This window comes from Halichoeres trimaculatus, unplaced genomic scaffold (assembly GCF_033239565.1).
Source record: "Halichoeres trimaculatus isolate MK-OKI-2021-1 unplaced genomic scaffold, fHalTri1.1 fHalTri1_scaffold_15, whole genome shotgun sequence".
In the NCBI taxonomy this organism is placed as follows: domain Eukaryota; kingdom Metazoa; phylum Chordata; class Actinopteri; order Labriformes; family Labridae; genus Halichoeres; species Halichoeres trimaculatus.
Genome location: NW_027437193.1, coordinates 15,427,386 through 15,444,428, shown reverse-complemented (window position 1 = coordinate 15,444,428; position 17,043 = coordinate 15,427,386). Strand labels below are relative to the sequence as shown.

At 39.9% G+C, this 17,043-nt stretch overlaps 2 protein-coding genes across 4 annotated transcripts; one reads left to right on the top strand and one right to left on the bottom strand.

The window, feature by feature from the left end:
* Positions 1–348: 348 nt before the first annotated feature.
* ss18 (SS18 subunit of BAF chromatin remodeling complex) lies at positions 349–10,775 on the bottom strand. Of its 3 annotated transcripts, XM_074688265.1 has the most exons (11): positions 10,575–10,775; positions 10,033–10,109; positions 9,857–9,941; positions 9,101–9,257; positions 8,072–8,302; positions 7,784–7,954; positions 7,411–7,488; positions 5,772–5,894; positions 1,700–1,830; positions 1,214–1,277; positions 349–504 (listed from the first exon to the last, which is right to left on the bottom strand). In XM_074688265.1, exons 1-10 carry the CDS (start codon positions 10,641–10,643, stop codon positions 1,260–1,262), a joined length of 1,140 nt encoding a protein of 379 aa, XP_074544366.1. In that variant the 5' UTR covers positions 10,644–10,775; the 3' UTR covers positions 349–504; positions 1,214–1,259. The 3 variants fall into 3 exon arrangements, with proteins under 3 accessions (XP_074544366.1, XP_074544365.1, XP_074544367.1); XM_074688264.1 differs by lacking the exon at positions 1,214–1,277 and having other exon boundaries at positions 10,575–10,774; XM_074688266.1 differs by lacking the exons at positions 1,214–1,277; positions 7,411–7,488 and having other exon boundaries at positions 10,575–10,774.
* Positions 10,776–11,365: 590 nt separating this feature from the next.
* Positions 11,366–15,323, top strand: psma8 (proteasome 20S subunit alpha 8). Its single transcript, XM_074688267.1, has 7 exons — positions 11,366–11,575; positions 13,221–13,347; positions 13,466–13,590; positions 13,862–13,984; positions 14,085–14,204; positions 14,704–14,766; positions 14,863–15,323. The coding sequence occupies exons 1-7, from the start codon at positions 11,474–11,476 to the stop codon at positions 14,956–14,958; spliced, it is 756 nt and encodes a 251-aa protein (XP_074544368.1). The 5' UTR covers positions 11,366–11,473; the 3' UTR covers positions 14,959–15,323.
* The last annotated feature ends 1,720 nt before the right edge of the window (positions 15,324–17,043 follow it).

The following is a 17,043-nucleotide window of genomic DNA, read 5'->3' as shown; positions in this document are numbered from 1 at the left end:
ATGTACCATGGCCTAGTGGGAAGTTCATCTGGTGCATTATTTAATCTCCCTGCTCCTACACATTGACCTACTGCTGGCATTATTGCTTCTTATGACCAAGGAGCTGAAAGATAGCGAAACAATGCACCACAGTAGATTGAAACTGTACAGTTAGATCCTCTTGGATATCCAAAATTTTGTTAGCCCATTTCACAATCTGCAATGCTAAAGGATAAGGCAGTTCCATTTTTTTAAGGCATTGCTGCTTTGAGACGTACTGGACCAAATCGAGTCCATTTGGATGTTTTACTGAATGCATTTTAATAAAAGAGCCCAAAGACAGGGGAGAATGTATCTTTTATTTTCAGGTGTTGTGTGTTCGTGTTTGAGAGAATCTCAGGGAGCTACGACCATCATTTAAGTCTGCTTAGCAGTTGACCAGATGTCAAAGCTCAACAGAGATCAGAGCAGAGCTGTGTGGGTTGCTGTGACCATCTCTCATTGCTGGTAATTTCCATACTGGCCCTGTGGAGAGAAACGTGACAGGCTTATGTTACTGACCTTCCCAAAAACGAAGCCGAAGAGATTGAATTCACAAATCTCAAAATGGTGCAAACAAATATTTGTGGTTAAAACCATATAATACTCCAAACCATGATTTATGCCTACATTTGATGGTATTGACCAGCAGGTGGCAGCATGGCCTCATAACATGTGAAACTAACTTGATAACTCAGCCACAGCATGGCTTTGGCTGACATTCCTTATTAAACAGTGGAATCTAGATTCATGTGAATTCAAAGTATAACAATAGTAGTTAATGCATTTCTAAACAGGGGTCGACGTTTGTGTTTGGCATTAATGGAAAATACAATGGAAACAAATTTGGAAGGAAAAATATGCTGTGAGTCTGATATACATAACATGATTTAAATTGTGCTAAAGAAAGGACAAAAGTTACAGATTAAGGACACAGTCAAAGTGCTAGACTTTTGGCTGTTTCCCTGCAGACTGAGCATGCTGTGTTTCTAGACCTCATGACTTACAAATCGACCCCTGGTTAATAAAAAAAACAAAACATAAAGAAAAAAAAACAAGAAAAAGAAACTTAAGAAAAAGAGAAAGATGGAAGGAAGATAAAGAAAAAGGACAGACAGAAGAAACATAAATGCAAATTAAGGCTAGGTGGTCAAACGTCTAGATTGGACGTTGAGGTCTTCACAGCAACCATTACCTTTGCTTCTTACAGAGCTAGTCAGGGGGTTCAAATCCCCGGGTCTTTATTTCCTCATGTGCCCCTGAATGTTCAAAGATAAAGATATCAAAGTGTAGCTGTGGTCCCCACATAAGACCACAGGAAATACAGGGCAACAAATAGATCTCCCTTTAAACACGAGAGCAGGCTGGATCATGTTAAGGAAGAATCCTTTTAAAGCCCTCATATTTCACTGAATCGGCATTCCACATCAGCCAAGATATATTTAGTCAAGATTTAAATTAACAATGAAAGACAATAACAACACATACAGCCATTTGGAAGAACAAATTTAACCCCCACTATGATGACAGCATGCACACTATGCTACCGTTAAATGTTTATGTTCTAACACAGGTACACAAAATACACAACTAACTGTGGTAATTAATACAACAACTGAAAACTAAGAGGAATTCATCAACAAGTCAACAGGTGACTGTTCGGTGCTGTTGGTATACTCACCTGGTCGTAGCCGTAGGGGCGCTGCTGCTGGCCTTGTGGGGGTCCAGGTTGAGGAGGGCGATACCCCCCGTACTGTTGCCCCTGCCCCTGAGGGTAGTTAGGGTACTGTCCTGGGCCAGTTTGGGAAGGACCTACAACAAACGTTGGGATCACAGTTTACAAATGAAGGATGCTCGATAGAAAAATGCTGAAACAATTTCTCTAGTAAGTACAAAGTTTTTTAAAGCTCCTGTGTGGAACTCTTGATTTGTGTCTATTCTGCCCCCCCCTGTGGCCGAAGCAGTACCGTATTTTCCGTACCATAAGGCGCACCTAAAAGCTTTCAGTTTTCTCAAAAGCCAACAGTGTGCCTTATAATCCGATGTGCCTTATATATGGATTGATACTGATTAATCATGGCCACCATAGTTAGGGGGCGTCATCGGAGTAACAGCGGTCAGCAATAAGAACCTGTAAAGAGGAATTTTGCTAAGTGCTAACATTAGCTCACAGACTGGCCCGGGCTTCTTCTCTTGTTTATTGTTAGAGCAAAACAGCGCCCCCAAAGGTCTGGCATTTGAACTGATCTCTGGAAACGGCTTTTGTGGACGGCAGAAATGGCTTCGCCTTTACAACACACTTTTTTTGAAAACGGGACAGAAAATAGTTGGATAGGAAAATGTGCGGCTCCGTGTGGATGTAGCCTGAGTTTTACTGATTTATTGACTGTTTTGTTGACATTCCCTTTGGCACAGCTCCATCTAGTGGATGCATAACGCAACCCCAGCCACTACTATAGCTTCTACTCTATGCGCCTTACAATGCGGTGCGCCCTATGTATGAAAATAGTTTTCAAATAGGCCAGTCATTGAAGGTGCGCCCTATATTCCGAAGCGCCTTGTAGTGCGGAAAATACGGTACCTCTAATCTCTTTGCTGCTCTTGCCTGTGCACAAGTGAGTTATGATTTCTGACAAGAATCTCACCCGTCCCTCACTTAATAAAAAGATCAATCATGATGAAACTGCCATGGAAATACATAAAGGCTGTTTTTACGACTCACACAGTCTTTAAAGACAATAAAGGAGCTAGTTAGGACTAATCAGCCCTCTCACAGGTGGTCTTATTTTCTTTTGTACACCATCTGAAATAATCAGTATTCATTTTAAGTCTAATTCATTACCTACTCAAATCTCCTCATAGAAGCTTTTATTGTTTTTTGTGGAATTATAAATACCATCTACACCAAGATTGTCAAATTTCTCTATGATTCTGTAAATCTAAATAGTTTATGCTTTTAAACCATACAACATCAGACAAATTTGATGGGGTCAAAATGAAGAAGCTTTTAGTAAAAAAAAATTCAAAATAAAAATCAGGTCTACAATGTCATGGAGGCTGGTAAGAGCAAATGGAAATAAAGGGAGAAAGAGCACATGGGTAAAGACAATAATTTGGATAAATGAGAAGTTTTCCTTTGTTTCCTAGTGTCTATATTCTAAAGAACGTTAAAAGAACTAGATTTGTCTGGTTGTTTTCTGTTGAAGTTGCTCTTCTTTTCCACCTGCTATGTGTCTCCGCTCTGGCCTCCTTCATTGCCATTACACCACTAATCACTACGTGAACAAATGCCAATGTTTTGTGAGATATTTTCAGTATCTCATAAAAATACATGTTAAATTTGCGTCCCTAGACGTTTTCTATCAGTGCTGCTCTGTGATGCTACCTGCGTGTTGACGGGGCTATTTTTTTAGTGTACATTATTTATTTTGCCTTGATTTCTATTAGCAATATGTCAAATTATGGTCTGTGTTTAGTGATTTTTTTTCTTCTGCCATTGTGAGAAAGTTGAAGAAACAACCAAACAAAAACAGATTTAATCATTTAGGATGCCCAACATCTGATATCTTTGATCCCTGGTGTTGAAACAGGTATCAACTTATCTTCTGGTTTTAACAAGCATCATATCCAAGTTCATGGAAACTCTAGTTCCCACTGAGCCATAAAGTTTAAATATCAGAAAGCTGTTAAAATGCTGCATTACAAGAAAAAAAAATTCTAAAACTAACGTGATGATATCCGGAGAGTTTGTAATATGCATTAATGTCTCTCAAAGCATGCTCATCATGACTCTCAATATTACTTTTTATTCAGGCCAAACTTTACCACACAAAATAGCAGGCTTTTTTTCTTTTACCACAGTACAGCTTTTGTTCTGATCAACTGCTTGGAGAGAAATGTGGCAAATGTCCGACACAGGTTTGAACCAAAACAAGGAGCCCCTGTCTGAACAGCCCAACTTTTTCTCATTAACTGTGTCTGCTTCCAACTTGTTACTCTGAGAACTCTTGGGAATCCCTGTAAGTTTACCATCACTAATGGGCTGCGATAAGAGAAGCTGATGGATGACAGAGAAATGATGGCGGATATGTCTGACCCATTTGTTTAGGCGGCCTCCACAATGCCTGACTCAGTAATGAATGAGAATGAGTGAGTCAGGTTAAAGCCGGGCTGAGGTTCCCTAATGCAAGGAGACATCAAGGAGATTCTGTTGGTCTTCATTAGGAGGGGCAGGCTTCATTAAAAAAGAAAAAATCTCTTCATCAGCCCCAAATCTCTTCATCAGCCCCCATACACTGTAACTGTCTATGCAGGTGCAGCAAACGCCGTGCAAAGCCTGACTGGGGCCGAAGTCAAATGAGGCCCACGCAGCATCGTTAGGCGCTCATAATGCCTGATGCTGTTGAGCATAACCTTGTGGGGGCCTGTGAGAGGAAGCTTGTGAGTGTGTGTGCCAGATGGATCTCACCTCACAGCCTCTGCCACTCCGTTAGCTCATTACTGACATGAGCTCTGGCTCCGACAGAGGCTGAGTGATGGAAAGCTCGGCTGAAAAATGGGACCAGGAAGAAAAAGACCAAAGAGTTGCAGGGGCCTTAACACCTCCATACACGAGGAACTTTTTTAAACCTCCTTGTTCTATCAAATTACTTTGTGTTATGTCTGATATCTACACCCTCATTTTACAAAAAATCAAGTAAGAAAATACAAGAACTAAACAAGCATAAGTCAATTTAGTAATCCTACCAAGATATGCTGTGACTGCTTTTACTTTGTGCTTTGTTTTGTTAAGAGTTGAAACTGCTGTATATCTTTGGCTGTTTTAACAATATCATTTTGCCATGTAAATCAATAAAAGCTACCATTCTCAATCATTTAAAATATATTTTTTATTCAGTAACCGGATGTTTATCACTGGGTAATACTCAACTTCTTCTCCAACTGCAGCTTGGAGGCTTCATAGTCTCTTCAGTCAAAGTTAAACCAAAACAACTGTTCTCAGACATTTCTCATACCTTGTTTTGCAGAAATAAAATCTTCTTTTGTTTTATGTTAGAAAGTGTAAGAAAGTGACAAAGGAAAATATATGAGCCATCGGTTTCTTTCCCCAAAACCAAGAGAGTCAGGAGTCTCCAGAACATGGCAGAAAAATTACAAAATGAGAAAATTAATGGAAATAGAAAAGCTAATAAAAGGCTTTTATGCTCTCAACCGTATGTCAGATGTGTTTTTATGTTTTTGATCACTATTTGTCAAAGCACAATGAGCAGATTGGTAATCGAAGACAAGAACATAATCTCAATCCTTGTGTCTATACCTGCTTTTATAATGCTCTGTTTTCAAAATGACAATGTTTTTTTATACTATTTTGAAATTCCCTTATCTTAAAATTCGTACAGCACATACTGATATTTTTACCTGTCAGCCAAAGCTCCTCTCCTGTTCCCCAAGTCTGTCATATCAAACATTAGAACCAGGAGAAATGCTAATGTGGTGGCAGCCTCTTTCACTGATTAAATTTCTCCACCAAGCTTCAATCCCCTGACCGTTCATTACGATGGCTCTTAAATTCCCGCTCTTGATGATGTCTTGACATGCATCTGGCTCCGATACATTTCTGAGGGGCAATAACCAAATCCTCACTTAGAAGGAATTTTGATCCAGCCGTTGCAAAAGGCAACTTAAGAGAGCTGATAGTGCCTCCTACTGGACGAATATGTGCCCCCAAAGCAAAGCAAAGGAAGGTAACTCACCGTAGCCCTGCTGCTGTGGTGGATAGCCCTGCTGACCCGGGTACTGCTGCTGAGGAGGGTAGCCCTGCTGCTGAGGAGGGCCTTGCTGGTATGCTTCTTGCTGTTGGCCATATTGGGCATTACCTTCAGGGAGCAACAACATAAATGTGAGCAATAGGTGGATTGCATACATAGTGAAAACAAAGCAGGATGGGAAACATTTCTCAGACTTTACTTCTTGTTCAAAACACAACCATAATTGTAGCCAAAGAAAAAAAATCTACATATATATATACAAGAGCATTTAGAGATAAAACAGTACTTTCAAAGTAAAGCTAACAAATAATTACTCTCTTAGAGTTCATGACTCACACTTTAGAAGTGAAGGGATTTGAGCAAAAGTAAAGAAAGCATTATTTTTAGTCTAAGAAGGGAAAAATTCTGTAAGAGTGAAACCCATACTTTCTGTTGGCAAATGGTTGAATAAAGTGATTGCTAGTCTAAAAATGTGCATTGTTATGATCACGCATGTCATAGCAGGGGGAAATATCCTTCAATAATAGTAGTGTTGAGTTGACTCTCAATGCTTTGATCAGACACACTACGACCTCAATCTCTCAACTAAATGAAATTCTTGCAACTGATTCAGGTTATGCCTGAAATGAAGATGATCTTGAAGGTGTAAAAGAAACTAAATGTTTTTCAGAAGTGCTGAGGAGCACGATAAAATGCATGGACACTAGCTGGTTTTTCAGTTAGCCTTTTTATATTTGGTTGTTTCTTTCTCTCGAAATAGATTTTCATTATTAGAGGGAAAAAAGGAAAATACATGTTTGACAGGTCAAAAGGAAAAAAGTGTTGTCAGTAGAAAACAAAAAACAAACAACAAATGAGTAAATGTTAATTGGACAAAGAAAGAGGAAGATTTTTTTTTATTACAAATCCTTAATCTCTAAAGTAGTAACAGCACCTCTTGGCACAAAACATGGAGACAATCAGAAGAGTACTAAGTGTTATATGAACAGGACAACACGCAAATAAAGTATTTCTTTACAGTAAAGTAGGTGGTTTGTGTATTACTGAATCTTATCCTCTGCAAACCCAAGGGTAGTTTCCTGTCTAAGCTAAAAAAAACTGCTTTGGCAGGCCACATCATGTCAGAGAGAATTTGATGATAAATACTCTGGCTTCTGCAAAACAAGTAACATTAAATGTAATCCTGAAGTGCTACATGAATCATCTTTCTACCCAGCTGATTACTGTTTCTTATTTTATAACCTATGTCCCGTTTTGGCTTTTACTTCTGCAAGTTTTAAGCAATACTTGCAGAAGTAAAAGCCAAAATGTTCCTTCACACTAATAGGTAAAGCAGCAGCCACAAAGGGGGGTAAAGCCCTTACAAAACTGAGTGTAAGCTAACTAACCTATGGTCTGCAGCACACACTCATTTAGGGTTTGTGCTTATAATGTGGACTTTTTTTTATAAATTGGACAGCATACATTTTCATTTTACAGAGCCCTAAGTCTCTCTGATTACCCAGATAATAATAAAGAAACTGAAATACTGGTGTTGCCACAGTCTCTGCATCATTTGTCCTGGGTTTATTAATTTTTTTTATTTTGGTTGATTTTCTCCAAGTGACTTGGAGGGATCTCCTACCTTCTGAGGCTCCCTGTCCTGCGTGACTGTACTGGTCCCCATAGTAGTCTTCCTGCCCTGGGTACTGCTGAGGGGGTCCTACATACACATACACACAACATACACACAAGTAGATTCAAGGTGTTGTTGGATTGGTTGTGTGAGGGGAAGAGTAGAGAAGATGGATACCTTGCTGCTAGCTTTTGTTAGAAAGCTTTCTTTGGGTCACTTGACTAATTTTATGATCGGAGGCTTTGGGTAACAGAGCTACAGAAGTGGAAATAGAGGAAAAGTGAGAGGAACAAGAGTAAGAGATGCAGGATGGTGGGTTAGGGAGAAGAAAGACCAACACTCACAACTTGCACACTTAACAGACACACTGTGAGGGGTATACCTTGCTGTGGAGGTCTGTAGGGCGGCATTGGCCTCTGCCCCATGACGTGGTTTCCTTGGTTGACCTGACCCATCATGCCCATTGGGTTCTGTTGTCCCTGGTAGTGCTGTCCACCACCACCTGGAGGCATGTTGTACTGCTGGGAGGGAGGCTGCTGGTGCATCATTGGGCCTGTGGCACACAGAGAAAGGGTTAGTTCTCAAATTATGGAGGGCTGAAACCCTATCAAAGTGGTACTTGGTTCAAACACTGCGTAGATGGTGAGTAAAAATAAGTAAGTAGTTGTACCTTGATTGGGCTGCATGTTCATGTTTGGTCGAGGCCCATAGTTTCCCATGGGCTGGCCCTGGCTTATGTTCATTTGGCTCTGAGCTGGCATGCCCTGGGAAGAAGGAACAGTGTGATTGTAGCCACCCATGGAACCATGGCTGCTAGGTGGCATATTCATGGAGCCACTAGGCATGTTGGGAGGCTGGTTTGGGCCGGGACCAGGACCTTGCATGGGCATATGATTAGGACCTGCAAAACAGCAGCAGAGATGATTTATGAACTCTTTTGAAAAAAATCAAATGTTAAACTTTAGTATACACATAAATACATACACATATGTAAAATCCTTTGGACAATTGTTATTACAGGTTATGTGTTTTTCCATAAAGAAATACTGATCTTTTTTTTAATCTCCAAGCTACAGGGACAACATTTAATGAATTGCTTATTATTCCTGGAAAAACAGTCTTTACTAGCATTTCATTAAAGTTTTTTGAGCTTGTTAAATGAAGAATCAGGGTAAGGAAATCCTCAAAATTGATTTACTATTCCATGTCTAAATACGAGCTAAATACGTGTTCCAAAACCGACTGAAATCTTAAAGAAAGTACCAACTCTCGGGGTCCATGTTTATTGTTTTAGGTTGCAGATTGATGTGCGCTGATGCTGAGCCAACAAGTGTTAACAGGGTTATAACAACTTAAGTGTGTATTTAATGATACAGCAGCTTTAAAGAAGGAATCTAACACCATATCAAAACAGAACATTAAAAAAAAACGTAAAACCTGGAGAAGACGACTAAATAAAGCACAAACTAAAAGAACATACTGCCTGAAGAGAAAATAACCATAATCAAACATGTCTGAGACCACCAGAGCTGGCAAATGGGTGACATCATCTTTCAGCACAGCGACCTCCCTCACAGTTCTGTGGTGTTGCTAGGCAACCCAAGTGAGACAGGGACTACGGAAAAAGAATGGGAAAGAAAACAGAGGGAAAGAAACGGGATGAAGTAGTGGAGGAGAAGGGGGAGTGGGGTTCACTCACCAGGCATCTGTCCATTCATCTGGTTCTGCATGTGTGGAGCTGGAGGGCCACCACTGACCATGCCCTCAGAGGGCATGTTGTGAGCGTGAGGAGGCTGAGGAGGGGGTCCACTTTGGTTCATCCCACCAGGGCCCATGGGCATGTTTTGAGTGGGAGGCTGCAGGTGCACAACACAGACACAAGAACACACATCGGCTGAATAAAAACACATCTGAGCCTTAGCTATGCAGATCAATTACACAAAGTTAAAACCAGGTTGTCTGCACAATATATCATCCATCATGACAAAGTATCACCACCTCAATCAAAAGAGGAAATCCTGAAAAATTTAACTGTTATATGAGTATTGAAGACTTTAAAACCTTCTATCAACTGCTAGATTTTTCAGTCAACAATCACTGGGAAATTTATTACATAAAAATAAACACAAACTACAATGCTAAACACATACTGGCTGTGCTTTTAAAAAGAACATATTAAGTAGGTTAGTGAAAACAAAACTAAAAGACATGGTTATTATAATATTTTAAATTTAGAAAGCTCCACAAAACATACAAACAATAATTTTCACAAGCTGAGAAGCATTCCTTGTGACTAACACCGTGGCTCAAGCTGAGATTATTACTTTATTTCATATTTAAGTTAAACAGAATTATTTCTGATGTAGGCATAGAAAACCAAGAGCTGAACAACAGGTCTAACAGGTTTATATTACATACAATGTATTCACTCACAGTTTGAAGGATCAGTACTTACAGCAGGGAGGAGGGACTGCATGTTCTGATTTGAGTCTGCTATCGTGGCGAGGTACACTAAATTTCTGTGCAGCATCTGCTGATAACTGAACAAGTGGAGAAATATCAATACATGTTCTGAACAAAATCAATTTGAAAAGATAAAACTGTGTCAAACAAGTGGCGTTGGTAACTTACTGTGAACATTCTGCTGTTTTGCCTTTACTCTGAAAGTCCATGATACACTGGATGAGCTGGTTATTTTCGTCAAGTAACTGCAGAGGTAAAGGAATAGGTTTATTTCACGAAAACAATAACACAAAATGTGCAACTGGTGATGCTAGTAGATTTAGTATAGTTATCGCATTGCTTTCTCATTGTTATCAGCGCGTAAATCAAAAACAAAGAGGATGATGAGGTGGTTTTGTTGATCTGTGAGTGTGCATTTCTAGCTAACAAAAGACGCGTCTTGTTAGCTAGCTGTGCTAACAAAACAGCAGGCCTTCATTCATATGAAATACAATTTCACGTAGGTCCTAAAAAAACGGTCTGAGTCCCTCTGCCTACACATGGCCTCCCGACGCTGGACTGGTTCATATTCACCGCGCTGTGACCCTGCTCATTTTACTGATCTGTTCACACTTGGTCTTGGATGAGCACCGCTACATTGGTTAGCTCAAAGGCTAGCAACGTCTGGTACCGTAGCCTCCATTCTGAGACGCGCTAAAAAGATGAATTACCTTTTGTATTCCAGCGGGTGTTATATCACCCTTCCCACGCTGCCTGTGAGGTGCAAACGCCACAGACATGGTGCCACTCTTTGAAAATTAAGTGAACAAGAGCATAAAAGTCAGAAAGTAGCTACTACACACTTCACAAATCGGTAGAACTCAGATCAAACAGGACAGAATAGGATGCAATGTCGTAATGCAGTGGTCCGTTCTGGGGGTGTATATGGGACATTTGAAAATACGGTTGGAAGTTACAGTTTACAGCAACAACACAGTGCTACTTGGTGTTAAAAACATTAAGTATTAACCACAAAATTTCAAACAACTTTTCCTCATAGGTAAATTAACCAACCCCATAGCTCTTTTTTAAAAATTACAATTACCCCTATTTTCATGAAATGGAACAGCCTAGATTTAGTCCTAAACCACTGGCAATGGAATGCTCAACAAAAGGGGTAATGCAGCTCGAGCTTTGATTTGTTTCTGAGAAATATTCTCAACTATGAAAACAGTTTGAAGCAGTGATAGTGAATGACAGGTATTATGAACAGACTTACTTCACATACAATGTTATCACATCACAAAGTCATCATTTGTTGTAGTTCATTGGGTTTTGAATTTTGGCATTTTTTAAATAGCACGGGCTCTACAATTTTATGTAATTATATTACTATATATACCTTAGAAAACACTACCACAATGAAATAAAGATCAAATATCTACTCTTGTACAAGTCATATGAGTGTGCTTTAACCAACCCTGGATTTGGTATCGCCCTAGTTCAGAGGTCGTGCGCACGCGCTGTTTTCAACACTCGGTTAACCATCCGGAGCATCTCATTGCTAACAAGCTGAATCATTTTGTTGGAGTCTTTTCTTTTCTTGTGATTTTTCGTGTATTACAGTGCAATGGCGGCACGATATGACAGAGCTATCACTGTATTTTCTCCCGATGGTCATCTTTTTCAAGTGGAGTATGCACAAGAAGCTGTAAAGAAAGGTTCCACGGCGGTGAGTCTAAAAAAAAAACTGATTCAAGCTAACGTTAGCAAACTTAATTTAGCGAGCAAGCTAAGCTAGCATACAACAGAATACGGCACCCCTGTTATTTATTGTATATGGTTGTTTGACATATTATCACCCTCATAAGTTGTTACTTTAATGCCTCATTTTGAATCAACAGTCGGCAACTTCAGCATGAGATGATAGAAACCACAATATACCGTAAACTGAAGAGTATTAATAGCGAGCATTTTGTCGCTGTGTCACCCTCACGGTAGTTTCAGTTTCTATGCGATATGTGAAGGTTTGATTTTTTTTTATGCAGTTAGGCAACCAGACATGTTTGACCGTCGTTTGCACACTCGGCAAAGTGCTCCTAACTATATTGGTATAAATCTTTACTGAGCAGCTTTGAGTTATTAGTTTATTAAGTGATTTAACAGACAAAGCATGGCAGTGACTCAGTAACATGGCAGTAACAAACTAAACATTTGAACGACAAAGAGAAGTATAAACAATTTTAAGAATGTAAGAATAAATCTCATTATAAAAGATTATGGAGAAGAAGTGCAATTTAGAGCTGCAGAAACTTTGTGTTTGTATTGATTTTGGTTCCCCCTGTGGGCGAAATGAGCATCTAGTTACAGTTCTGATCCTGTGTACTGACCTGTGTATTACCATGCTTCTGTCTACTTTCTTTAACAATCGCACATACCACTCATCATGGACATTTGCGTTTAACATTTTAAAAGGCTGTTTGTGTCTTTAATCCGATTCAATACTTACCACATTTACATTGTTTCGAGCATCGAAAGTGATTAAAACAAGTAAGTGCTGATATAATTTTTGAGTTTCTGTAGAGCATTAAGAGCCGTTAGTTTCATTTGCATCATGTTCCAAATACAGGTTAAAACTTGTCTCAGGAGCTGTAAGCTGAATGAAGGGATGAAACAGATGGCGTCTATGTACATTATGGGTTGTGCCATGTATTTGCTGTAATTTTCAAAATTGAGGAAGAGCTGGCCAATAATAGCAGCAATGCAGAGTTAATGATAAATAAGTTAACAATATATTTTTTTAAATGTGAAAGATCTAATTAGAGCTAATAAAAGTTGTTGATTAGTTTTTTTTTTTATCAGAGTTAAGCCGATACCACCTTGATGAAAGGAGTGTAGTATGTTTATGTTTGGGTACGCAAAATTTTATAGTAACAAGAAACCCTGTACAAGTCTACTAGAGTTCAGTTTTATCAGAGTGCATAACACGGAAGAGTCAGTCCACAGCCCTCACTGTATAACATAAATCATTCAAACTAAATAGCTACAGCAAGCTAGCTTCAGTGAACTGCGCCGGCCTAAAGTCTCTGTCTGTACTAGCCCCTGTCCCTCCTACACATCTTTTTGAGCCAAGATCACAGCGACGTCACGATGGCATCGTTTTTTGTTAGCTTGACTGTGGACAGCACTTAAAGGAGGCATGCATGAATTTCAAACAAACTTTCTTCAATTATTTAAGTGAGCTGAACGGTGTGCCCCTTGCTACCTAATACCTCATACCAACAGTCGTAGTTTCACTTGCTGGGGACGTAAAGTCATGTCAAGTCATGTGATGCCAATGAGCAAAAAACAAATACTTTATTTTTTTCTCTTTGCAGGTTGGAATCAGAGGCAAAGACATAGTTGTCTTGGGTGTTGAGAAGAAATCGGTTGCAAAGTTGCAGGAGGAAAGGACTGTGCGCAAAATATGCGCCCTGGACGAACATGTCTGTATGGCATTTGCAGGTAAATGAGAACAACAGCATCAATGAGACCCTTTTTGTTTTTTATAGGGAGAATTCAAGCTATTTATGGCATTTATCATGTAATGTGTACCTACTCCCCCTATTGGAATGCTTCACAGGTTTGACGGCAGATGCCCGCATCGTGATAAACAGAGCTCGAGTCGAGTGCCAGAGCCACAGGCTAACTGTTGAGGACCCAGTCACAGTGGAGTACATCACACGCTACATTGCTACACTGAAACAGGTACTCCACCTTCTGAAATTTCACGAAAAGTGCACTACTGATGTATTAGATGTGGTAGATGTCTGGAACTGGTTTCAGACTAATGAATAAAGGAAGAACACAACATATATGAAACGCTTTGCTCCACCTGATACTGTGACAACTCTTTAAAAGTTATCCGGAAGATTTCTCAATAGTTGCATTCTCACAAGCAGCTCCCTGAAAACTGAAGCTGTGTATAACCTAATCTTTTGAAAATAAGATCAGTTACATCATTTAGTTTTGTTTCTAGCGCTATACCCAAAGCAATGGGCGCCGGCCATTCGGCATCTCTGCGCTAATTGTGGGCTTTGACTATGATGGTACTCCAAGGCTGTATCAGACAGACCCGTCAGGAACTTACCATGCCTGGAAGGTAAGTTAGTTTCTCTTTGTTAATGACTTTGTTTTCTTGTTTCACTTGTCAGTCTGAAATTGATAGATAATTGAATTTTGTACCCTTGAAAAAAAATCAGGCAAATGCAATCGGTCGTAGCGCCAAAACTGTGAGGGAGTTCCTGGAGAAGAATTACACGGATGAAGCCATCGCAGGGGACAATGAGGCAATCAAGTTGGCTATCAAAGCTTTGCTTGAGGTAAGGTCAAATTTAGTCCCTGCTTATACCTAAATTTATTAACCTGCATACTTTTAATGGTTACACATGAATAAATGTTAGATAGTATATCTAACAAACAATCACCAGGAGACTTTGTCAAAGATTTCACTCTACCACAGCTCAAATTTAAATCATCCAGTCTCCACTTTATTAATGCTGACATGTGCTAGATGCAAACCACGTAGATATCTGTTTGGTTTTCCTTCATGTTAGTTGTGGTGATGTAGCCAAAGTTATCCATGGCACTGGCTGATATATGACAAGTCATTGTAAACTAATTGCATAATGTATCTGAAGTCTTGTTTGAATGTTGTTAGATTCAGTAATATCTTTTTAAACGCCCCTTGAGCTATTGATCAACTTTTAAAGTTAATATTTCTGAAAAGCTTACATTTGTCAAGGACTCCTTCCTCTATTTAAACCTTTAATTACTTCAGAAACCTTGTCTCACAGCCTCATAACATTTGTTCTGTCACAGGTTGTCCAGTCGGGAGGCAAAAATATTGAACTTGCCGTTATCAGACGAAACCAGCCACTCAAGGTAATTTACTACAAGTTATATTTGGCCTTTGTGTTGTTTGTTTTTCTTTAAAGCCCCTGTTTAAATGCTGATAATTGCTTTCATTTGCCTTTGCAGATTTTGGAATCCAAGGAAATTGAGACCCTGGTGGCTGAGATTGAGAAAGAAAAAGAAGAGGAGGCAGAGAAGAAGAAGCAGAAAAAATCGACTTAAAGCTGTTAACGAAGGGGTTTTCTTTATTGCACTTGGATTACAAAAGCATATTTGGGTTTCAGATATATGTCTTGGAGAGTTACAGTCTCTCACTTATGTCACAGTCAAGAGCTAAATCATAACTTTAGATCCATTGGTACCCTCAGAGATACCGGAACAAGTTCCAATGCTTCCAGCAATTGACTTCATTGAGGTTAGAGAAGGACATTCATAGTCTGAAGTTATGATTCAGATCTAAAACCACACTTACAAGATGTTTTATAATTCCAAACAACTCTGCTGATGAATAATCTCTTTGCAAGGTTCAAAGGTATACTGAAATTAAAAACACAATAAAAGATGACATGTTTGTAAAATCTTCTGTCTGTAAAATCTTCTGACTAACCTTAATCAGGGTCATGCCAAATGTTTTACCACACAGTATCAGTGTTGGAGAACGAGTGATGTTGCTTTCACCGGGGGTAAAATGAATGGTTCCCTAAAGAGAAGTAGAGAGACTTAGAAAGAAGAGGAGAAAAGATTCCTACCTTTTTTTTGTCTCCCTCTTTATTGATTATCCTACTGCAAAGCAAGTACTGCCATAAAGATAACTACAGTTTAAAACACCACTTGCGGCACTGTAGTGTGTGTGGCTATAAAATGGAGTGGTTTTCATTTATCAGCATTCTGTCGCAGACCTGGAAATGGGGGGGAAAAAGGTATCTGATTGCTTTATAAAGTGCTCACCTCTCCCTCAGTCATTTAAAACAAATTAGCGATGAGCGAATGAAGTGTCTAATGGTGGCCCAGCGAGACCCCCTTTTTTGCCTCTCCTTTTTTATTTCACCCTAAATTCGCTTATCAAGCAAGCGCTGCTCTGAATTCTCAACGACACAATTATGGCCGGCGGTGTGGTAGGGCTGCTTAATGGGATCCTGGCCTCAGACCCCAGTGGGAACTTTCAGTGACTTTAATCTGGAGCCCTTTGAAAAGTTGTGCCGTGCTGTGCTGAAGAGCCCCGGGGGTTCCCTCTGACTCTCACCAAAGACATAATGGTGAATGGTAAAGTCCTTCATTTAGAGTCATCTCCCCAAGCCAGGATTTCCTGAGTGGGTGCCCTGGCTGCCTTGACTAGAGCAATTGCACTTTGTCTGCAATTTGTCTTGTTTGTGAGTATTATGGGTCGCTGTTTGGGCTGGTGTCAGAGGATCAATTAAGCAGCTCATATTACTTCCTATACATAATGTCATTAAATCCTCAGAGGGCAGTAAAACCTGTAAGACTCTCTCTTAGCATACACAGAGTGGCACACACTGCTGCACTAAGTGTCAGATTTGATAGGTTGTCCCAGCCACTGGTTTGTTGACGCTCAGGTTGTAGATCCACTGGATGACAGAAGGAGCTATAGGTAAACTTTAATAAAGTTTATTCTGGCTAATCCCCCAGCTACAAAGGTTATCTGATCCATCTTGTCAATAGAGCCAGAGCAGCTTATTCAGTGCTGCCTCTAAGACTCCTCGTCTTTTGAACTGCTTGTGGGAAGAGTTTTCTTTTTCTTTCCCTTTTTTTTCCTTCTTTTGCTGGCATTGTTGTTGCCCATAATCAGTGCTACTGCGCCTCAGGACAAAGTCCATCTCTCTCATCGCTGGCTGCTGCTCATCATTAATGCAGAAAATAATGGCTTCACCAGAGGTCATCGACGGAGGAACGAGGCCCCAGGAAATGTACTCTCCAAGCAAGAATGCACACTGCTGCAGGCTGTCGACTGAGTGCATTGTTTGTATGCACACACACACGCACACACAAACACAGAGCTCACAGGCCTATTGCACATGCACACAGCAGACACTATTACTGTGAACACACAACAGATTTTTTAAAAAACAGTGCCCACATCTCCTTTACTCATGATCCGTCATGCACATAAACAAAGTGTACTCTCACGTTGTAACAAATATAGAACAACAGAGGGAAAGATAGCATGTGTTCACATCTGCTTTTGTATTTGGCTGAATTAAGCACGGGTAGTCTGACCCTCTTCTAACAATATCCATGCCTCCTCTCTGTAGCTGATTACCAAGTCACATGTAGATTTCACTTTGAGGA